The sequence below is a fragment of the Megascapheus bottae genome, chromosome 1 (genome assembly GCF_031878675.1).
Source record: "Megascapheus bottae isolate mThoBot1 chromosome 1, mThoBot2.hap1, whole genome shotgun sequence".
In the NCBI taxonomy this organism is placed as follows: Eukaryota; Metazoa; Chordata; class Mammalia; order Rodentia; family Geomyidae; genus Megascapheus; species Megascapheus bottae.
In genome coordinates, this window is record NC_143509.1 from 72,292,010 (window position 1) to 72,316,624 (window position 24,615).

The 24,615-nt window shown below is 35.7% G+C and overlaps 1 protein-coding gene across 1 annotated transcript in view; it reads right to left on the reverse strand.

Moving 5' to 3' along the window:
• Zpld1 (zona pellucida like domain containing 1) overlaps positions 1-24,615 on the reverse strand; it is a 38,098-nt gene that overhangs the window by 6,714 nt on the left and 6,769 nt on the right. Inside the window, exons 2-8 of the mRNA XM_090332555.1 lie at positions 14,439-14,659; positions 11,491-11,672; positions 10,055-10,127; positions 5,179-5,276; positions 3,189-3,269; positions 1,795-1,966; positions 556-664 (exon numbers count right to left, since the gene is read on the reverse strand). Coding sequence (XP_090188681.1) covers positions 556-664; positions 1,795-1,966; positions 3,189-3,269; positions 5,179-5,276; positions 10,055-10,127; positions 11,491-11,672; positions 14,439-14,659 — 936 coding nt within the window. The remainder of the gene's footprint in view (positions 1-555; positions 665-1,794; positions 1,967-3,188; positions 3,270-5,178; positions 5,277-10,054; positions 10,128-11,490; positions 11,673-14,438; positions 14,660-24,615) is intronic.

The window sequence follows — 24,615 nt, forward strand, 5'->3', positions numbered from 1 at the left end:
GGAAAGGTAGAGAGGAAGGGTAAAGAAAAATCTGTGTGTGTGTGTGTGTGTGTGTGTGTGTGTGTGTGTGTGTATGTGCAAGAGAGAGAGAGAGAGATACAGAGACAAAGAGATTCAGAGACAAAGAGAGAGAGACAGAGAGAGATACAGAGACAAAGAGAGAGAGATACAGAGACAAAGAGAGAGAGATACAAAGAGAGAGATACAGAGACAAAGAGAGACAGAGAGAGATACAGAGACAAAGAGAGAGATACAGAGAGAGAGAGAGGGGGGGGGAGAGAGAGAGAGAGAGAGAGAGAGCGAGAAACTGAAACCCCCAAAATAGAGAGCTACAAACAGGAGAAAGAGACCATGGAGTCAGAGACACAGGGACACACAGAGAAAAAAAAAATTGTAGTGAAGGCAATATCCTTTGTTGTGAACGTTGAATAGACAGGAAATCACTGTGAAATTCAAGTTTCTTAGCAGTTTAAGGTTTACAAGCTATTTTGAGGCCTTAGAAGAAGCCAGGCTTAGAAATGTCTGTTGCTGAGACCAGGGGCGGGAAGCTCCTACCACTTCGAGTGATGATGGGGCCCGCGGAGAGCACGGCGCTTCCGGAGGAGCTCTGGGGTCTCCCAGTGGTCCTGCTTGCAGCATCTCTCCTTTCTCTGTTGCCACAAACCTGAAGTGTTAATGAAAGCAAGTGAAATTCCACACCAGCACAAAATTGTTTCTTTATGGCCATTTGGAAAGCAGATTCTTCTGAAAGAGATACCACGTGTCTAATTTTATTCACTTCCTTCTGTGCATTTGTTTAATTACTTTGCATATGACTGCTACAGTGTTTCTTATCCTGGCTTGGGTCACATTTTCTTATTTCCTGCTTGCAATGGTGTGTCAGTCCTCAGTGACTCTCCTGAAAAAGAGAGCTGTGTTTATCAAACATTTCTACTTTTATTTCTCTCAAACCTTCAATAAATTCTTCTCCAAAATAATGGTCAGTACAGACTCGAGGTGATGTGAATCTGCATTAACTTCCATTTGATAGGGCTAATGAGGACAAAAGAGATCAATGATTGTGAAGAAATGACTTCCTACTTATGCATGGACTGATTATGATTATAAATACAAACATCAGTGCCACTTCTGCTTTTTGCTTGCGTTTCTCTAAAGTTAATATTAATTAAAACTGTAAGAACCAGATTTTAGAATTCAATATTAACTCAACCTGTCGCAACCAAATTTTAGAATTTAATATGCATTTAACCTGTCAGAACTGAATTTTAGAATTTAAGAAATCAATACTATTTTTACTTGGTGGCTGCATAGAATTCAGTCCGCATCTTTCAGTGTATTTATCCATACGGTCCACATCTAACATTTTAGCATGAGCCTAGCCCAGTTCTCAAGTTTCCTCATCATCGTATACTCTGCCCGTGCTGTAATAAATGCTGTACGCTTGTGCATTCTTTCTTCTTCGTAATGTCTCTCATTCTCCCTGCCCATTATAGCTTTACCTCTCATACTCACCCCACCAACGACTCTTTTCCTTCCATCTTTCTTACCCATGTCTTTGTCAGCATTTACCTCATAAGATTTTTTTAATAATCTTGCTTCTTTCCACGATCCTCAAACATAAATCATCATCTGTGTGTTCCCAGCTTGGCACAAAGTAAGCATTCAATAGATCCTTACTAAATGAGTGAGTGAATCCTACTTCTGTCTGACCCGTAACTTGGCACACTGACATGTGATAACCTTTCATCGCAGATCAATGCAATCATTTAGAATAAGACTTAATGTAAAATGTACCGGCATAAGGAAGGAGCAGTCGTCAGCACGGCAGAGTTTGGTAACACAGTGCAGGAAGACAGTGGACATTTTCTGATTCTTGTGTTTCACAAAACGGAACACTTCAAATGAAAACCGGCCCTGCTGGCTCCTGCCATTTTCAATGACGGTGGTTTGAGGGTCTTTGTCACAACTATATCATAAGGAATGTGAAGGATATTGTTGAAAGTACCAATGCATTGGGATTTGTAGATTACTTTCTACAGTATTAATGGAAACCTAGGCACGTTTATCAGCCAAGAGAAATTCACTACATTACAGATATGTATAAAGCCCGTATGCTAATTCAATAATTATCAAAAGAACAACCTGGCTTATAAAAGTTAAAGAGATCATTTTCTGACCACAATATTACTGCCAGACTTTAGGAGGCTGGTACTTTCATGGGATTCAAAAATCCAAATAATATAAAATACGTATAGAAACATCTGTGGCAGAAGGTGTCTCTTCTCTTGTCTGATGCCTTGGTCTACATGTCTCTATGTTTCACTATTTTAAATAACACCAACAGATGAAAATATCTTCAATATTCTAAAACCTAACTTTAAAATTTTGAAAATACAATCCAACTAAATGAAATCTTCTAAGGATTTTGATACATAATGATATTTTCCCCCAAAATTCTTGTGCACATGAATACTTCCAGTATTAGAATATATGAGTGGTAGTTACCATACCCTCTGAACATATCTTAGCCCTGAATAGGCTATAAAATATATTCTTTTGGTTTCTTATATGTTACTCTCATCATGTGTCAATAAGATACAATGCTCTGAGCCGAACGCATTTTATAAGCATTCTTAGAAGACATTACATAACACTCAAGTCTGTTCTACGGTCAGATAAAAATGGTGGAAGGGAACTAGAATGATGGAATGTTTTATGATCGATGTCCCTTTTCCCAAGATGTAGATTACATTTACTCTATCACTGTCTACTGAAAAGTGTAGCTGAAGTTATTGACTGAGGAGGAAAAAAAGAGTATAGGTTATATTATACTTTCCTATTAAATACTGATAAATGAGCAAAATAATGTTGTGTGTTGGGGCCTAAATTATTCAGACCATTGGACCATTACTTTCTTTTAAGTCACCTTTTGATATCTGTTGATATGAAACGTCTACAAATAATTAATATCCTCCTGGTATTCTACCCAGGCTTTTCCTAAAACAATGAAATAGTCCTGTGTTTTCTGGACTTTACTTACAACTTTCATTCAATAGCCTTATCAGTATTTCACCTAGACTGCTGTGCTTCATCACATGAATTCCATAATTTGTGCATCTAACCTGGATTTTCCATTTTCATTATCTACATCTTTGCCTTTTGTATCAGAACTAATCTCTGACACTTACCTAAGAAAGAGGTCATAGCGAATATCATCATTTGGGTTCCCTGATGGGGTTGTATAGCAAGAATCCATCAAGACATTCCATCTGCAGAGGCAAACACAGTGTATAGTCAGAATCCTCTTTGTTCATTAATACAAAAAAGAGTAAATATTGACAAGTCTCTTATCACATGGTAGATTATTTTGTATTATTGTCTCTTTTTTAATAGAAATTCCTTGTTTATTCAGATTTTCTCCACACTCAAAGTGTTTAAAAGTCTGCAAAAAAACTGTTATCATTCCTATGTTAAAGGTAATGTTACACACAATAGTTTAAAGGAAAATGAATGGTCCTAGCAGAAACTTCAGGTGAGCTCCACAGAAGAACGCTCATGAACTTCTCTATGAAATGGTCTTGTGTGGCCTAGTGGTAGAGTGCTTGCCTAGCATGCACAAAGCCCTGGGTTCGATTCCTCAGTACCACATAAATTTAAAAAAAAGCCAAACAAAAGTGGTGCTGTGGCTCAAGTGGTAGAATGCTAGCCTTGAGAAAGCTCAATGAGTTCAAGCCCCAGGACTGGCAAATAAAATAAAATAAAATGGTCTCTTATCTTCAGACACATAAGATAGAAAATATTATAACAACAAATACAGCCAAGTTTGGTACAGTTTATATGACAGAGTCAGGGAGATGGGAAAGGCATTCATGACACTTAAACAGATAGAAGAAAGCCATGAGTCAAACACAGTTTTTCTCTACTGGACCAAATTAGGCCAAGATTTATACAGTGTCTTATTCTAACTCTTGGTGTAAAAAAATAAAGCAAACAAATAAGTAAATAGTCCACAGCAAAGGAAATGTCAATAAAATGTAAAAAGAGAAAATCCTTTATATGGGAAGATTCACATGGAGTCTAAACCATGGCCAGAAAGTTAGATAGGTTTAAAAAAAAAAGATAAAAAGAGAGAAAGTACAAAAGTGTCAAATAGCTAGGTATGAGAATCCCAGATGCAAAGTTTAAATATTAACACAGGATGACCCAAATAATTCCTTTACATGTTACTTTTTTATTTTAATTTTTTTTAGTTTTAGGGCAGTATTAGATCTTCAGCCTTTTTGAGGATATGTTTCTGTTCTGCTCGCTCTCTCTCTCTCTCTCTCTCTCTCTCTCTCTCTCTCTCTCTCTCTCTCTCTGTGTCTGTCTCTCTGTGTCTGTCTCTCTGTCTCTCTCTCTGTCTCTCTCTGTCTCTCTGTCTCTCTCTGTCTCTCTGTCTCTCTGTCTCTCTCTGTCTCTCTCTATGTGTGTGTGTCTGTCTCTCTGTGTCTCTCTCTGTGTCTCTCTCTGTGTCTCTCTCTGTGTCTCTCTCTGTGTCTGTCTCTGTCTCTGTCTCTCTCTCTCTCTCTCTCTCTCTCTCTCTCTCTCTCTCTCTCTCTCTCTCTCTCTCTCTCTCTCTCTCTCTCTCTCTCTCTCTTGAAACAGGAAAACAGGATATCTCTACTTAACCCAGACTGGATTCAAACTCAGGATCTTCTGGCTTCAGTTTCTGAAAAACTGGAATCCTTTCTATTTTAATAATTCTGAATTTCTTAAGCGTTATATAAAAAACTGATTTTCACAGTAATTTTTCTAAAAATTTGTATGTAATTCTGTCCCTTATATTTTGTTTTCTAATAGTTATATGTATGTATACACAAATTACAAGTGTTCACAAAAGTATTATGTGTAGTTATCTTTCTGATGAAGAACAAAACTTTGCAGTACTCCAGAAGATCTCCCCAGAGCCCTACAACTTACTACCCTCCTTTATTATGGGAAGAGTTATTTTCCAATCAATGACATCAAACTAGTGTTATCCCTTAAACTTTGCAACTGATTGTCTCTTTTTATTAGAATGACTGAACAGATAGCAATGACAGTGTTTCTTAGACGAATGGAAAAATGAATGAGCTGACTTCAGAACTACTCAGGAGACCCAAGTATCTAGACAAACAAAACATAAGAGTTTAAAGATACCTGCCATCCAGATTTGTAGCTTGTACAGATGCAAACACTTTGGTTTTCAAAGGCAATCCTGTACTCGGGATAATTAACTGCTGCCTGTAGGTTGAATCCTAATGATGAAATAATAAACAATCTCTCATTACCTCTCTGACAACATCATGTTTACCACTCTGAATATCATTAAAGGGGTCTTAGAAAAGGGCAAGTAAATCAATAAATCTACATAGCCATGTCCAAAACAATGTATGTAATCCTGATTTTTGACAGAATTTCCCTTAAACCAAATTCTTGCAACAAGTCTGATTTCCATGGCAAAAAAAAAAAAAATCCTGGGGCCAGGAGTTTGGCCTAGTGTTTAAAGTGCTTGCCTAGCATGCATGAAGACCCGGGTTCAATTCCTCAGTACCACATATAGAAAAAAAGCTGGAAGTGGTGCTGAGGCTCAAGTGGTAGAGCTCTAGCCTTGAGAAAGTCCAAGGACAGTGGTCAGGCCCTGAGCTCAAGCCCAGGACTGGCAAAAAAAAAGAAAAAAAAAAGAAAAAAAAATCCTTTTCTATCATCTAACCATATATTGTGGTTAATGCATACCAAATACTGTATTTATTATATTCAATGGTCAGCGGTTAATATTCAGTTTATGCAATATCCAATGGCCAAGGTTTAGCTTATTTAAGTGAATATTCAGTTTATTTAAATTATATCAGAGATTAGGATTCAGGTTATTTAAATTGTATCAGATTCAATTCAAGCCTTATTGGTTGAGTATCATGACTTCAATTTTTGGTATCTTTTTGGTATTAAAAGAGACCTACACATTTTTTGAATTCCAGAATGTACATCATAGAAGTCCTGCATCAAAATTTTTAGGGAATACCTATACAAGATTCTCAGAGCTTCCTTTAATGACTTCATCCTTATTTTTGGCCATTCTAGATTTATTTATGTCACTCCCAATCTATAGTATATTAAAGCAGGAATGTAACAGTTGATATTGAAGAAAAACACTGTAAATAAAAAAATTTAAAACAGAGCAAACCCTGTAAATTTGAAGCAGTCAAATCCTATAGCTTACATAACAATTGTTTTCCTCCAAATCTAGTAGCTGGATAGTATGTATTGCTATTTTGTAGCAAAAGAATGTTCGTAATTTCACTAAAAAAAAAGATTAAACTTCAAAGAAGGGCAAAATAGGGAGCATCTCCTGTTTAAAAGACTGGGAAGAAAATAAACACCCTTTGAACTTTTAAAATGAATGGCCATGAGTGTGACCACACACACAAAGACTGGAAGTGGCCCTATGGCTGAAGTGGCAGAGTGCTAGCCTTGAGCAAAAAGTGTCCAGTGACAGTGCACAGGCCCCGAGTTCAAGCCTCAGGACTAGCAAAAAAAATTTAAAAAAATAATAAGAGGTTAGATAAAAAATTACATCCATATAGAACATTTCAAATAAAGCCAGACATATGAAGAACTATGTGATGCAGTTGGAAATTGCGTTTGTATCTCTTACTGTATTTCTAATTATTCTCTACATCTCTGATAAATGATAGTTGCTCTTCTAATCATGTCTTATAGGTGATAGTTTTCTTTAGTAAATTTTCTGACTCCCTTTTCCAAGGTCTACAAGTAATGTACAATTGATTAGCTTCACTGGCTTTTCATCTCACGTTCTAGCAATGTTGTTGCCAAGAATGCAAACACTTCCTCACAAGTATACACTGCTGTCATTTGAAAATGACGTATGACCCAGTTATCGTTAAATATGAGCCATCAAATTTCTTCCCTAGAAACTGGTTCTAAGAGGTAATTTACTGTTGAGTCCAACACAAATTTTCAACACGATTACCATTACCCTACTTCAAATATTTGCCTGCTGAGAAAACTCCAGCATTTAGCTACAATTCACATACACAAAAGCATCCTCACTTCTCATTTACACAGAGAACAGAAAACTTATTTTCTCAATACACACAAAGAAGGCCACAGTTAAGTTGAAATAGTCTTTGTGTATGTTAAACTCATTGACAAGATGACTGTTCTCTACAACTATACATTTCCTCAGAGTATTGATTATGTGCTAATACCCATAGCAATTAAAAATTGTGCCAAATTGGGTGCAATTTTTTAAATCTCTGAACAGCAAATAAAAGAGTAAAAATACAGCCGTCAATACAATTTTCTATTACTCCTAAAGGATAGGAATGCATAGGCTCTAGGGGTTATAAAATGGTATCTAATTTTAAATACCACAATAATGTTATATTTGAATAACTAAATATTAAATCAGTGTTCTGAACAAATAATAAATATAGTTTGGGATCAATTAGCAGCAAATACCATTTTTATATCGTGAAATTTTAATGTTACAATATTTTCCATCTGGAAAAATATCACGATGACATCATATTTGAACAGTGAAGCTCTTGTGTTTGACATAGCAGTGGTAAGTACATGCCTTTACGTGATTCTCAAAATTTACATAATGTGACTGGGTACTGGTGGTTCCCACTGAGAAGGCTGACATTTGAGAATTGTGATTCAAACACAGACCAGTCTGAGACTTGAATCTCCAATAAACTGCAAAAAAAGCTGTAAGTAGAGCTATGGCTCAAATGATAGAGTGCTAGTCTTGAACAAAAAAGCTTAGGGATTGAGCCCAGACCCAGAATTCAAGTCCCAGGACTCATACACACACACACACACACACACACACACACACACACACACACACACACACACACACGCACACAGTCACACACACACATTCATGAAATACTGTTCAACAGAGAGTGAACTAAATATGAACTACGATATTTTACTAGTGAATAACTTAAGAGCAATCCTACCTTATTATTTGTAACAGTGTATAACAGTACAACACAATAGAAGAAATTCTGTCCAGAGGCAAGAGGGGGTTATATGCACATAAAATTCTCTAAAACACTTGTTGATTTTAGATAGATTTAAAACTAGTTTGGGGGAAGTGATTGAATTTTATTATGTACCTGATTAGTAAGGAACTGTTAAAATACATTTTTTAAGTTCAACTACTAATAAAACCTTTACTGAAAAATAAAATAACTTTAGCACTACCTCTTTAATTAATATTGTGACATAGAAATGGGTTAGCTTTTTCCACAGAACTAAATTATAAAGATTATTTTTATATTGTACTTATTTCACATAGGGATTACAGAACCAGGCATAGTGGCTCAGGGGTAGGGGAGGATTGTAGTTCAAGACCAGCAAGGGAAAGTTAGCACGGCCAATCTCAACAATAAATCTGGGAATTAGTGAAGTGTACCTAGAAAGTATGCAGTGGAACTACATAGGAGGTGTGAGGAGGCTTTCAGCCTAGGGTTTGTAGCTTGGTAGATGGTACAGGCAAGTAGAAGGAGAAGAAGACTTTCTAAAACATAACTAAACCCAAAATAGGATGAGCACCTGGCCAAAATAGTAAAGGATCTAACTAGCAAGCACAAGGTCCTGAGTTCAAACCATAGTACTACCACATAAAAGAAAAGGAAATGTAAAAATTTAGAGACTGGATTATTGTCATGCTAGCAACAGGATTACAGCATCATTTCTAACTGTAAAGAAGAACTTCACAAGAAAATTTTCTTCAGAATCACACATATATTCTGATTTTCTGCTTTTCAAGTGAAATGATGGCTTAATTTCACAGAAAACAAATGTATATTTAAATGGCATGTGAACATATTTTCATTTTTTAGACTGGAAAGCCTCATATTTTTCTCACTCAATTATAATAAGTAACACTGAATCAAACCAGCCATCTCAGTGCTATCTCAAGAGCTTAAACATACAAATCAATGGATAGAAACCTTCCAATTTAGATTAAATATAAATATTGCTCAAAGCAAAACAAATAAATAAATACCTAGCCATACTGAAAACAAATATTGCCATGGGCATTCTAGAACCAAGTTAACTGGCATCTCTCTTTTCAGAAGAAAGTTGCCGAATGACAGAAAAGCAATCTTCATCATTCCAATACATTTTAATTTGTTGTTAAAGAACTCACTGGTGTCATACTACAAACTTACAAACATGATTTTTTAAATGCCTTTGGAAAAACATTCTACTATAATATTTATAGCTCATTATATTCAAAGTATAAAGCACTGGGTTTTAAATCAGTTGCATGAATTATAAGTCCTTGCCATGATGACATGAATAATAATGCAAAAAAATCAGATTCATAATTTACAAAAATGTTGGTTGATAGATTGAAAAATTGATATTTAAATCAGGCATTTAAAATGTATGAATAAAATTTTTTAATCAACATGAAAATATCATTTGGGGGATTAATGGTATGGTTATAAATAGAAACTTGTGTATTTTTTCACATTTTGGTGCTGCTCTCAATATTTACATGTTACAACTTCAGACAATGCTCTGTTGTCAATCCAAATTATTTGAGATGATGCAATTGTCATTATCCCAAACCCAGACTGAAAATATTAACACATTCATCACCAAGATGTTTCCAAAAGAAGAAGAATCCTTTGGAATACCCATCTCTTCCTATCATAAAAATATGATTTCCAAGATCTTGACCCTGGTATTGCTGTAAATGTACCCTCAGATATGTGTACATGGACATAGATTGACACTTGCCATTACTATTATCGAATCACTTATTGTGTAAATTTTCAATCATTTATCGATTTGTAGAAAGTTAAATGGTGCATATAGTATACTTTATGACTAAGCAATATGAGGTTGGAAGCTAAGAGGGATTAATGTTACCTAAGTACAGCAGGCTTCATGTGACTTTCAGTAGATTTTTATATAAAAGCTAGTCACCTAAATGGCTCCTCACAACAATGAAAGGGAAAATAACATCTTTCACCCATCAACATACGTTATAAAGGAGCAGGCTCAAAGTGCTGACAAATGTCCCGTTGTTCTCTCGCACAGAAATAGCAGCTGAGGACCTAAGACAGATTTAGAAGCAGGAAAACACTGGTGAGATTTTAAATTAAAAGCTTAAGCTCTATTTAGAATGCTTAGGTATAGTTCAGGCACTAAACCTAAAGTCTGTGTACTTTTAACTAGGTATGGAGTCGGAAATACCATTCAAATCACTGAACAAATAATAAAAAGCAAGAGGTACAAAATAAAGACAGTCCTTTAGCCTCTTTTTAGTTATAAAATCATCTGTTTATTGTTTTGTATTGCATGTTTGAAAAATAACATCATTTCATAAAAGCTCAAATCTCATAAAAATACAATTTCTTTGGTGTCATTGAAAAAGAAGTTTTATGAAATGCAGGATTTTGCTTTGCTTTGATCATTGCTAGAACATTGTAAAGTTAGTGTATGATAAATATTGCTTAGGTGAGTGAATGAATTTCTATAGCAATTAAAGCTGAGGAATTCATTTAAAGAAAGTTCCTTTTCTCCACATCTGTAATTCTTGGACAAAAGACTTATTTTCTTATGTTCCTCTCTAGTTTTGCTTTTGACTAAAACATGTATCATCATCATTCCATTGTTAAAGTTAACTGTGGGTATCTGTTTTATACAGAGCCACAATGCAGCCTCCATGTTCTCTTGTACTTAAACTATAATTTTGAGTTCATAATAATAAATCTTGTATTATTACAGAGGGAACATCATTTTTCAATCACTACATATGATGAAAAATATTTGGCAAATCTAAGTAATGATATTGTGACATGAAAATAATTATTTCTTGGAGTATGTACTTTAGAAATCATAAATGAAGGTGGGGAGGAAAATGGATGAAAACATGGGAAGGGGTAACAATGTTCAAGAAGCAACATACTCACTACCTTGTGAATATAACTCCTTTTTACATCACCCTGACAATATAAAATTTAAAATAAGAGATAATAAATGAATACATGGCTATAAACTATATGCTCAGTCCATGTGTGGAGTTCCTTAGATCTAAGCCATGCTACCACTCCTAGAGAATCACAGACACCTGTGTACTCACTGTATACAATGTATAACAGAATCCAACATACCTGTCCATTTTCTCATGCAAAAAGATTTTTAAAAATCTACTGACCAAAATAAATGTTATGCACCCTGGAAATACTGTAAAGTCTTCAGAACTGCTTAAGTTTAGGCATGGTTCTTGGTCAGAACAAAAGAGGAGAATTCAAAGGAGGGAAGGAGAAAACAGAGACAGAGGAAACATGATAAAGACAGAAGTAAAACTTAATATGGCTTCCATTGAATTGTTTGAGTCTTTCTAAGTCCCTCAAAGTAAGAAATTATGCAAATATAAAAATGACAGGGGGAAGCAAGAATAAAACGTAAACTTACGAAGCGAGTTGAGTGTTATTAACCAAGTATTCCAAAGGATAAGTACAACTAAATTTATAAAGAAGCCCAGGTAGATAGCTGATGATGGTTGGTGGGTCCGGAGTATCAATGTATCCTGAAATATTTCCTATTTGTACTGAAGTCGAATTTCCATAACCAGTGACACCAGGAACTGTGGAGACCTGTCAGAATGGTAGATCACACTGAATGTCCAGAGAGAGGGGGGGGGGAAATTCCTATGCAAATATACATTAAATTAGATCATTTCTAGGTTTCACTTCAACAGTTACCTGTTTTGGTAATGAATGCTATTTAGAAATCATTAAATATGTCTTTTAAGTAAAAGAAAGTTTGTATTTATTAAAAACACTTTACTCATGTTTCCTAAGTAATGAAAGGAAAGAGAATAAGACAGAAAAGGGCCATTGGGTTACAAGTTAATGTAAAGCCCTATGTCAGGTCTAATTTCTCTGACATGACTTAAAAGATTCCAGTGAATCTAACAATATTTTCCACACTAACTGCCTATCTTTAAGCTTCTGCTCTTGATAGGAATGTTCCATCCCCAAGACCCTTCTTGCTCTGCTCTTATGCATAGTACCTTAGTCACCTTTCCCCTTTCTACTTCACAGAGTAAGATAGATGTCATTCCTTTGTATGTGATATTCTTCCATGGGAAAAACCCCCAAGCCCTCTGTGTTTATCTCTGTCATGGCAGCAGGTACTGTTCACAGTGCTGGGAGTTCCCCCACTAGCCCTCAGCGCTGTTTCTGTGCAGGCACCAGCCAGGTCAGATCTACTTTTGTATATTCAGCATCATGGGCCTCACAAATAATTTCTGGACATCATGGAAGTCACAAATGTGCTCAAAATCAGTCTTCTGTTATTCGTGGCGAGGCTTGCTCTCTTCCAGTGTGACAATTCATACATGCATTTCAGATCACCATAAACTCCCAAAAGTTGTGGCTGTCTTGTGTATGTATTTTCTTGGGTCTCTGTATTTTTTTTTATTGGATTCTCTAACAATACTGCAATTGAAAATCTACCACTTTAGGAATACAGCAACTATATTTCTAATTTTTTTATAAATCCAATGATACAATATGGAATTCATAAATATTTCCAACAGATATTATTAATTCCTATAATACTTAATTTTCAACAGTGGAATACATTTTATGCAGGAACTTACACAGGAACAGCCCATGGGCAAAGCTAAAACTCTAGCTAATGTACAATTATGGAAACAATCCGTGTGAATAAAAACATTTTACTAAACATTTACTAAACCAGTAATTCAATTGTTTCATTTTACTCATAATGAATATTTTTAGAGAAGATTCCAAATCTGGATGTATTCAAGGCAAAATATGAAAAATGAGCAAATCTCCATCTCTTCCTAAGTTGCTAAAGATAACAGTTCTGTGAAAAATTCACACAGACACACACACCCAGAGTAAAAAAAAAAAAAAGGTGCACATACTAAAGAGACACATTTTCCAGACCTTACTTTTGGATTGTTTCCTAGCCAGGATGTCAAAGTGACTTAAATGCATGAAAGAAGCATTTTGAGATATGGTATAAGGTTGAGCTCCCTTCCCTTACTCCAAAGGAAAACAAGACCAGCAACAATCAACATGCCTCACTATCCCTTAGGCCCATTTTATAACCTCTCTGCACACAACTCAGAGAGATGAATAAACGTTTTTAATAAAAAAGAGTCAACGAAACAGAAACTGCAAGCTTGGAAATGGTCTTTGGGAAAAGATAAGGAAGTAGATTCAAATAAATCTTTTTCTCTGTCTTCCAGTCCCTACCAAATTTTGACACTGGGCCCTTAAAATAATAAAGCCTTTTCTTTTAATCCTAAACAATAATTGGAAAGATAAAGTGAAATATCTCTATTATTTGACTTACATAACTATAATTCCTCTGTATATCACTTTAACAATAACAATAAAAATTATTTAGAAAGAAAGTGAATTTCTATTTCTCCTTTACTGGAATAAGTGGTCATCCTAGTCTATTTCCTTTTGGCTTTGTGAGCCTATATCACAAAGATTACATTTTTAACAAGCAAAATAAAAACCAATCCTAAGTGAATTTGTTTGTAACTAATACTCATCAAAAATATATTAATGCCAATCAATTTTAATTCCCTGGAGAGGCAATTCCTTCCTTGATTTATTGTATGTGTGGTCAATAAATTAATTAAAACAGTATAGACTATTAGGTAGACTAAAATTAGTTAGACTAAATGTTAGTCTACTATAATAGACTATTAGGATAGACTAACAGACTATTATATTCATTCAGGGTGAAAATTTGCAAAGGACTGCTTTTCCCTTGCAGATGACTGGGGGGGAAATGTACACTGGATTTTATGGGTAAGACTTAATTCTGATTAAACATTTTGAATGTGAAGTGTAGACCCACACAATGAAGAGATTCACCCAAGAAACACCAACAGCCTCCTTATACAAAGGACTAATGTCCATCACTCAATGATAAACTTAACAAAAGACTCTAACTTTCCCATTTTTATCTTTAGTCTTTCTTCCTGAGTGAGATCACTGAAGCAAAAGGCCAAGTGATTCAAGTCAAACTCACTGGAAAAAAACACTGTATTATCAAGAACTTCAATGGCAAATGATAAACTGCAAAGAAATTTCCATCCATGTCACTTGCCTAAAAGGATGTTGCTTAGGGCAGCTAAGCTGCCATCGGGCCTTTTTGACTTAGCTACTATAAACAAAAACCATTACAGGAAGACAAAATTGTGTATGGGGGAATGTAAGCCTCCAGCAGGCAAAGGAAAAGAAAAGGATTTGTTCAGTTTTATTGGATTATTTTTAAAGATAGATTGAGCTTCTGGTTATTTCCCCAAAAGGGGTAGCTTTTTATTTATGACTTCATACCTAGCACACAATTTCACATTTATATCTTACCACTAAGTTGTTTCCACAGCCCTCCAAGGTGCTGAGATTGATGATGAAAATGACCACTGCTGGAAATGTGTTGTTATTGATGAAGCCCCTGCAGTGGGAATCCCCGTGCCTGCCATTCAGCGCCAGGTCTGTTTCAGAATAACCCGAGAAGAGGACCGTGCAAAAATTAATCTTCATCGTAATGGTCTGCACCCCACAGTACACATTGATGTCTCTTTCAGCTAAAACATAAATGGATTAGAAAAAACAAATGCAAGTCAGAAAGATGCAGTAGCACATACTTGAGCAGTTCTTCTGCCTCTGAAATATTTGCATTCATCATCTCCTTCATCTAATTCTTTCTAGTCTACACACTTCATAATTCAAGGTTCAGGTTAGTAAGAAAGAACGTGAGGTCTTTCATGTGGACTTTAGAGTTTACCTCTGTTTTCTTGTGCCTGCAGTTCAGTAGATATGCACTGAATATCAATGGAGTGCCATTGAATTATAAGAAAATAGAATGGAAAAAAAGAAAAGAAAAGAAAATAGATTTCTTTTTTCCATATATTTTTGTTGTAATTAATAGAAGGGTTACATTATATTCACCAGATAGGTACATTACTTCACATACATTGATACACTTTCTCATGTTTTGGTCCCCATTTCCATTCCCCCCACCCCTGCACCTCATCTTGTTTTCCCCCTTCCCTATCCTATTTCAAATAACCAAATAAGCATATATACAATATATCAGATAACAAGGTAAAATACTGTAACAATATGAGATAACTAAGGGACAGCAAAAGATATGAGCGATAACATAGTACATTAAGGACAACAATTACTCATTATATGGCTTTGTTTCTATATTCTGGAGGTCCTTTCATTTAGCATCATTCTATATAGCCTTATGTATCTAAGAAAATAGATTTCTTAGAAAGTTCCAAACCAGACTAAATTATTCAACTTCCTCTATAGGGTGAAGCTTACCACAGTTGATGCATTCTCCCTGGTATAAAGCGGAAGCATTTAAATTTGTCTTAGCCCTAGTTGCTAAACACCTTGGTCTTTTAGTAACATCCAAGATGTAGAACTTAATGCCATTCAAAAAAATTTTCATTTTGTTTTACCTATATAATCACAATCAAGATAAAGAAAAATAGTGGTATGATATCCAAAAATGTGCAGGCTACTTAGAGAAAAAATTTCCAATGATTATGCATGCAGAAGAGTATGTACTAAACATGAAATGCAAAACATAATTTTCATGGTTCTCCTTGGTTTTATGACTTATCAACAATAAGAGCTATCCTTGAAAGACTTGGGTTCATAGTAAGTGAAGTAAGCCAGACCAAAAGGAACATAGGCTCAATGGTTTCCCTCATCTGTAATAATTAATACACATCTAGAACTCTCCTAGCAGAGGATTACAATAGCTCAAACTCTAGACGCATAAGGCCATATAGGGTGGGGCCAAATGAATTGACTTCCAGGATACAGAAACAAGAGCTTAATTATGAGTGTGTTATTCTTTATGTATTGTGTTTTTCTCTCTTCTCTTGTGTTGCCCTTTGGTTAATCTTATATTGTTACAGTATCCCACTTTGTTACCCAGTATATTATATAGATGTTTACTTATTTATTTGAAATAGGAGGGGAAAAATAAGGAGAGGGGATGGGGGAAGTAAATGGGAACAAAAACATAAGAAGGGATATCAAACCGTGAGGTAATTAGATTTCTTGTTTTGGCTGCCCAGTTTGAGGTTGCCTATCCTTACCAGACTCATACTCTGCCTTGTACAGCTATAATAAGAATTTGATAAAATAATGTCTGGGTGAGCCCAGCATGAATGACTCACAAAAAAAAAAGAAGGAATATCAATGTGTGAGAAGTAATGCACCCTCTATCTGGCGAATATAACTGTAACCCCTCTATACACTGAAATAAAAAAAAGAGTTATCCTTGGTCTTAGTCATAAGAATAAATGCCGGTGCACAAGTGCACACACACACACACACACACATGACAGTATTTCACAGTTTTTTTATTTCTATTTATAAAGAAGAATATGTGTGTAGCGAATGGAAACTTTGGCTTCTGGATAATTTCAGAGTTAACTTATTAATTTAGGAAACATATAGGAATTGAGTTGAGTCATATCCCTGAAAGGACATGATGAAGCCCTAATCTTTTCTGTGTCAGGATTTATTTGGAGATGGAGTTGTTTCGAATTTAATTAATGAAGTGAAGTTGTGGTGATTCCGGAGTAGAGTAAAACATCAATCAAACATGAATGATGTTCTATGAAAGTACCATACTCTGAAGAGACAGAGCCATAGTTTTATTGGAATCTTCTTAAAGATAGATTGTTCACCAAAAGAAAGCTGAACAAAATTAAAATATATTTTTCACAAATGATAGGACATTCACCTATGAAATATGTAAGCATTGTTCTATATTCTGTTCTGGCAAGGTTATGTAATTATGCACATATCTTAAAATTTCAAGTTCCATCCTTATGACTGGTCTATCTTATTATATAAAAATTACACCCCAGTAAAGTATGCCCATTTTAAAACATATTTTCTACATGATAGTGCTTTCACCAGTGTCCCTAGGTATTAACTGAGTAATCACTCTCTCATCCTTCAGGTCTCCAACTTATTTTTCTTATTCAAGATCTCCTTGACCCCAAATATAAAGTGTAGCACTTTATTTTTATACTGTCAGTAGCTTTAAAGACATATATGCATTTGTAGATTTGTCTAATGAACTAAAAATTCCAAAGGCAGGAAAGCTACTTACTCTATTCATTGATGCATTCCTGTGATTTTTTAATGAATTCTGTAAAGTACTGGAGTAATAGCCTACACTGATGATTTCAACAGTAGTGGCACAGTTATCCTGTGTATTACAGTCTATTATTACAAGAAGTGGGTACACGATATGGCATACAGAATGCTAGGAGGTGGAAGAGAAAGCCAACCTAGCCCAGACAAGTTGGTTAGGCAGATCTTCTTGCAAAGATGGCACCAACTTTTAATTTCAGTAAGTGTTAGCAATGTTAAGAAGCAGGAATTAATGACACTGTAGGGACTTGGTGAAGATAAAAATACATTCAGGCCCCTTGAGAGCTAGATAGGTCTCTTTTCATTAGAATTTAAAGAAGAAAAATATGGCAAGCAAAGAAGTCCTGTGGCAGGCACAGAAGAATTTATAAGATAGCTTTACAGAGAAAATGGTCTTTTTATGGTAACAAAATGTCTATTTAAATGTTAAACCCATCCTTATTCATAAGTTCACAAAGACTTTGCTTTCTGCTCAGTGAACAAACCTGATTATTTTAGTTAGTATGTTCCAAATATACCAAAATAATTGATCAATAAATACCTCAAAGACAGAAGTCATTATCCTTAACTTAAACTTAAGACTTCTACTGTCTCACCTCTGTTTGAGGACATGCACTGATGTTTAGAATACCTGAACAGACAGAAGCAATTGCTGTGTAAAAATGTAAAGATGTAAAATTGCAGATATAAAGCTGTCGTCTGTTTTCTGCTTTACAACCAAGGACATGTAACCCCTGCAGTGAAGCTGAATTTGCTACAAGTTGATCCCACTTGACGATATGATAACAAATTAAAGGATTTTACAGCATAAGAAAAGAGATATGTTCCAATCCATTCTGACCCAGCTTTCTAAAGGCTTTTCACTATCTTTGAGAGAAACATATTTCCCCCCTGGTTGAAGATAGTAAAGGCATCCATTCAGCTCAATTTTACCATTTGGGAGGCTTTGAGGAAAAATAAAACGATACTTCAAGTCACCAAAGGAGAGTTTCTGCCAAAAGTAAGAGATTTTTTTTCAGTTACTGAAAACTCTTTCAACAAAATTTTTAAGCCTTTTACCGTCCTTGACTGGCTTAAATTGTAATGTTCCTCTGTGCAACACCTTTTAGAAGCTAGTGACAAAAAAAATGAAGGGATAACATGTATTTAGGATATGATTTTTAAGTCTGTGCTTAAACTGTGCCAAACTGCTTACATAGTTTATTTATATTATTTCTTAATTGTCAAGATAATCATATTTCTGGAGCTCCAGTGGTGCAATCGGTTAGCAGGCGGTACTTATAAGATAATCATATTTCTTCTGGATATTTCTATCAAGCTCAGATATTTTTAAGGAATTTAAAGATTATATAATATAAAGTACAAAATTGGGTTTGTCTCTCACAGATTTTCTAAATTTATGCAAGTTTTAAATACACCACCACACTGCCAATTCTCAAGCTTATCATGTATAAAAATCTGCCCTAAGTTGGAATTCATAGGTTATAGTTACCATATAAATGGGCTTAAATGGATCCCATTATATATATATATATTTATGTACATATATACAAATACATATATACACACATCTATATATGTGTATATAAGGATATTATACAACTTTTGTTTTTGTGGGACATAGGGCCTGAAGTCAGCCTGGGTGTTGTCCCTGAGCTCTTCAACTCAAGGCTACTGCCCTACCCCTGGGCCTGGGCACTGTCCCTGAGTTCTTTAGCCCAAGGCTACCACCCTACCCTTGAGCCAAGCCCCACTTCCCATTTTCTAGAGGTTAATTGGAGATGAGAGTCTCAGGTCCTTTTGTCCCAGGGCTGGCTTTGAACCTTGATCCTCAGATCTCAGCCTCCGGATTAGCTAGGATTACAGGTGTGAGCCACCACCACTCCCAGCATACTACACAACTTCTTTACTCTTAATGAAAGATTATTGTTAGAAAATCTAATTACATATGTCTCTATTAGACACAATAACTGATAATGTATTTGTAGCACTCATACATACATTTAATGTTCCACTTTCCTCTTTCAACAATTTCCTAGCCAACTTTTGTAAACCCAAAAGCATCTAGGTGAAGCTAAAGATTAACTAAGGATAAACTGAACCTTTCTCTTTTGATTTGGGCACTATTAACTTGAATACTCACATTCCCTTTTAGTAGCTGTACCAGAGCTAAACATTTTTTTTTCCTTTTTAATTTTTTTTCTAGTCCTGAAGCTTGAACTCAGAATCTGAGTACCATCCTTGGGGTTTCTCAAGGCTAGATCTCTACCACTTGAGCTACAGCACCACTTCTGGCTTTTTTCTATATATGGGGTATGGAGAAATCAAAACCAAGTCTTCATGCATGCTAGGCAAGCACTACTACTAGGCCAAATTCCCAGCCTGGGCCTAAACATTTTCTAAATGTGTTATGAAATAATAAGGGCACACATCAATACAATTAATTAAATAATGTACCTACTTGTATCTTTTTCTACAAATATAGCACTAAACAAACGATTTGGCTGCAAGCTGATAGCACTATAGTGCTGTGCCTCAAATCGTTCTTCACTGTTGATCTGCAAAAGTAAGCATATTTATGAAAAGCAATTCTAGAGGCCAGTCATATCACAAAAACAAAGTAGAGTTCACAAGAACTGGACATAGAAAATCAGTGGCATCAGTATGGTCCTAATTGACAGTCTATTAGTCCTATTTAGGTTTGCTTTGTGTATGTTTTCATTATCTTTAAATAGTTGTACGAAGGAAATGCCATTTAATAAAGTTTTTATGAACATAATATGTCTTGACAACTGTTACCCTATTCTATTTGCTTTCAAAAGCTATACTGCATGCTACTTTATATCAGCAAAGTACCCTAACTTTTATTAAATGCATGGTGGCTGTCAGTCTCTCTAATAGACTGAGGACTAAAAATATTGACAAGTTACGCCATGACTTCCCAGGTCTTGTGGTTGAAAAATAAGACAGATGAAAAGTAGCCAGTTCCCATACAGCCCAGCCTGATGGTACACAGGAGCTCGATAAATATTCTACACACCCTTATCTTGGTAGAGGAAAATGTGTGGGAAGGAATTGTTAGGAAGAAGTGATATATTTCCAATGGACTAAGTTTTATAAGAAATTGATTTGATTATGGAAAAATGGGTGTCACTAACGATCAGATTTCTAGCTTTGATGGATTATTCCTTGAGATATAGATCTCAGCAAGAGATGGACTGGGTTTGAGAGGCTGAGTTCTAGATGGCACATGGGATATATATATATATATACAGAACTGTATATCATGGTATTTTAAACATAGGCATAATAATTATGATCAAAAAGAGGAAAATACATACATTTGAGAAAAATACGTTCATCAGTTTCTCAATATATTAAGAAGCATACTAATAGCTGAAACTAATCATGACAACATTGTTAAAAAAAAAAAGTAACAAAGATACCTGTAACTGACATGTGTAATCCAAGCTACTCAGGAGCCAGAGATCTGAGGATCACAATTTGAAACCAAACCAGGGAGGAAACTCTGTGAGACTATTATCTCCAGTAAGCTAAACAACGCAGAAAAAGCTGAAAGGGGTCTGTGCCTCAAGTGATAAAGCACTAGCCTTGAGCCAAAGAGAGTCAGGGACTCTCTAGTCCTGAGGTCAAGCCCCAGAACCAGCACAGTAGAAGATGAGGAAGAGGAAGAAAAGAGAAGAAGAAAAGAGAAGAAGGAGAAGAAGAAGAAGAAGAAGAAGAAGAAGAAGAAGAAGAAGAAGAAGGAGGAGGAGGAGGAGGAGGAGGAGGAGAAGAAGAAGAAGAAGAAGAAGAAGAAGAAGAAGAAGAAGAAGAAGAAGAAGAAGAAGAAGAGGAGGAGGAGGAGGAGGAGGAGGAGGAGGAGGAGGAGGAGGAGGAGGAGGAGGAGGAGGAGGAAGAGGAAGAGGAAGAGGAGGAGGGGGAGGGAGGAGGAGGAGGGGGAGGGGGGAGGAGAACAGAAAAATAGTGTTAAAGTTGTCCTTGGCTGAATATTGCCTAATTTTCCCAAGGAAAAAATACCATGATCATCCTCTTATAACCTATTTTACATGTCCCTTTTCCCTTTTCTTGTGAGCCTATGCTGTCAGTTGTGTTATAGCTAGAGTAGACGACTGCTTTCCCATTAAATTACAAAGTCTTTGGAAGTTGTGGGTTTTTCCAGAATGTTCAACAATGTGTCCTGTCCGAACTCTGCCAAATGCCCAAAAGGAGGCCTTTGATTTCAAGTTGTTAAGGAACGCTGTCTGTCACAGATTATATAACTTCATATTAAGAAAACACAGCTCATTAGCCAATATGTAAGTCACGTATTTTTGCAATCCATTTAGGTATTTTACACCTTTTTAAATGTATTAGTCTTGGTGATTGTCTTCCCTCATTGTTTAATAATTAATTGTTTTAAAATATCCTCTAACTAGTGACATATTTGCTAATGTCTATTATTCTGAACAAGAAGTGCATAATGTTCCTCCAAGGATTCCATCAACACCATGTATTGTTTGAGAGCATGAAGCCAACAAGACCCTCACCATGCTGTAGCTCACACCTGGTAGACTTTAGAGTGTGAACAAATCACAAGAAAATTGTGTTCAAATGCACCATTCTTGTGTAGTAGATTGGAAGTAAAAACTGGGTTTGTGCATATCTCATAAACCCTCAGGTGAAGCTAGGAAATAGGTCTCTGAGTCACTACCACTAAAACACAATCATGCATTCTAATTAGACAGAGAAGCTCTTTGTTGGACTTCATTTGGAGGTGTTAAACATTCCCATCAGAGATCAATCTATTTCAATGGTGTACTGCCCAGAAGAGAGGCAAGTTCAAATACAAAAATGACAGGGAAGAGAAAGAGAGAGGGAAAGTGAAACTATCTTATTTGGCTGAGCAAATACTTGGCTTTGAATCTCAAAACAAAATCTCACTGTGAGACAGAGCCTAAGTCTCCTAAATCTACTTTAATGCTCAGGTGGCCTCATGTGAAAGCAAAATGAGAAAGGGATTGGTTCCTCTTTCTCCTTCCTCTCTACCCCATTTCGAAAAGCAGCTCTGCCACGAGGGGTAATTCAGTAAGTATTGCTTGCTTACTTAGTAAGCTTAGTATTCAGTAAGAAATGCTACTAGCAAAGGCAGTGTCCACCTCATAGTGGCCTGCGAGTCCAGGAGAAGCAGATCCTTTCTGACTATCTAAAAGACACTTGGGAGACTCCATCACAAATGGAGAAGACTTGGGGTTGAACGGTTGCTCCACAGTGATCAGAGGTGGAGAATCTCTACATTTCAGATACAAGTATCATGGAAACACAATGGCACATGTATACCCTTAAAAGAAATCTTGGGGATGCTGGCTTCCAGTGGCTCATGCCTCGAATCCTAGCTATTCAGGAGGCTGAGACCTGAGGATTATGGTTTAAAGTCAGACCTGGCATGAATGTCTGTGAGACTCTTAATTCCAATTAACCACCAGAAAACCGGAAGTGGCGCTGTGGCTCAGGTGGTAGAGGTCTAGCCTTGAGATGAAGAGCTCAGGGACAGTGCCCAGGCCAAGAGTTCAGGTCCCACGACCAATAAAAAATAAAAAAGATGGCAGAGGTAATATTTTCTGTGTGTTGAAGAGTATTTTGAACTGCAATTGAATTTTTTCTGAAAATGACTTACTTCCTGGGTTCTAATAAATATTCAAATTCAAATTTGTTTCGTTTTAGTAAGTTCCAAGAGCAAATGCCTGTCATTTGTTTCTCTTTCTAAACTTAGAGTGATGGTATTTGATACTATGGAGAACAGATGCTGTGCACGCTGTTTTAACTCATTTTTAAAGTTATATTTCCTCTCACAAAGTTTTTATTCCAGAATAAGGTTTGGGTACTGAAACAGCAAGAAATCCTTAAGGGATATTGATATTTCATCTACACCAAATAGCAACAGCTGATAAGAATTTCACGAATTCAAGTTTCCTCTCTATTTTGAACAGGTTTCTTGTCACCTTCGTTTTCCACACATCTGTTTCTCGTTAGCAAACACAAGCTGTTATTTCCCGTGCTGGAAGACATTTGTATGCAGTCTGAAGCAAACTTTGCTGAATTATAATCACACTTGCTGCTACTCATTCTTTGAAACCAGAAGAGGTTTTTTGCAGGAAGAAACAAGAAAACATAGGTTTTATTTGTAAAGAGGAAAGTCAAAATTCATATAATTATTTTATTGTTGAAGAAAGATATGGATCCTTCATTTTCCACTCTCTAACTTAATTAACTTCTCTCTTTTCCACTGCAGTGTTTCGTTGTAGAGGTATTTGAGTGGGGTCAGTCATTTATGTGGGAATAAATTCTCTCATTTGGTCAGTCACTGAAGCCACAGATGCATAAGGAAAAGCAAGTGATGTGATGGGGACCAAAATACAACCACTAAGTAGGAAGGTGAGAGAACCCACTTTCCTTATCTCCACAGAGGACCAGAACATAGTCCTTGGGGTTTTATTACTCACTCTATTACCCTCTCTTACTTTGTCTTTGGGCACATAACAGTGTAATTATTAAGCAAATCCTAACACAAAATTACTTTGCTTTGTTTAATTCGCCATTGAATTCTATCAGTTAAATTGAATCCCATTTCTATTTTCTGGACTATATTGGTTTTCATTAAAATGTTAATAGACATTAGAAGGGAAAAAAGATGTCTTCAGTCAATCACATTTTGAAATAGCTAACCAAATACATTTACCTTTTCAGTCTTTACTATGGTATATACCTTGGTGCTTAACCTTTTTTGCAATGCTTTTTTAAAACTTACTGTTTATTTTTTGGCTACAGTATATGATATAACACAATCTCTATATCTCTGCAAATTTACAAGATTAGACAAGTTCTTACACTGCATCCCAATTGGAATGTGATGTTTAAGAAATACTTGGTGTGTTTATTATGAAACATGAAAGAGAAATTCCTCTGATATATCTAGGATTCAAAATATGAAACATGTTGCCTTCCTTATTAGTGATATTTGAAGCTAAATACCAAATTGCAAGCTGTGAAACGCTGACTTACATTAAGTTTTCTATAACTCTTTAGGTCACCATTAAGACAGTGTCATGCCATTAATTTTCTGATGCTGTGCTTTTATTATTCTAGACTTCTTCAGGTACCTAAATGTGTAGCCTAAGTCTACTCCCTTTCCAAACCAGAGACTAGTACCAGAAGGTACTTCCAGAATTACAGAGGCATGTACATTTATCTGTTTGTGTTCCCAGCATAGCTCTTTGATATTTAAAAGACAACTGTGAGTTGCATTTTTCTCTGTGAAGAACATGGCTACAATTCCTCTGCTACATCA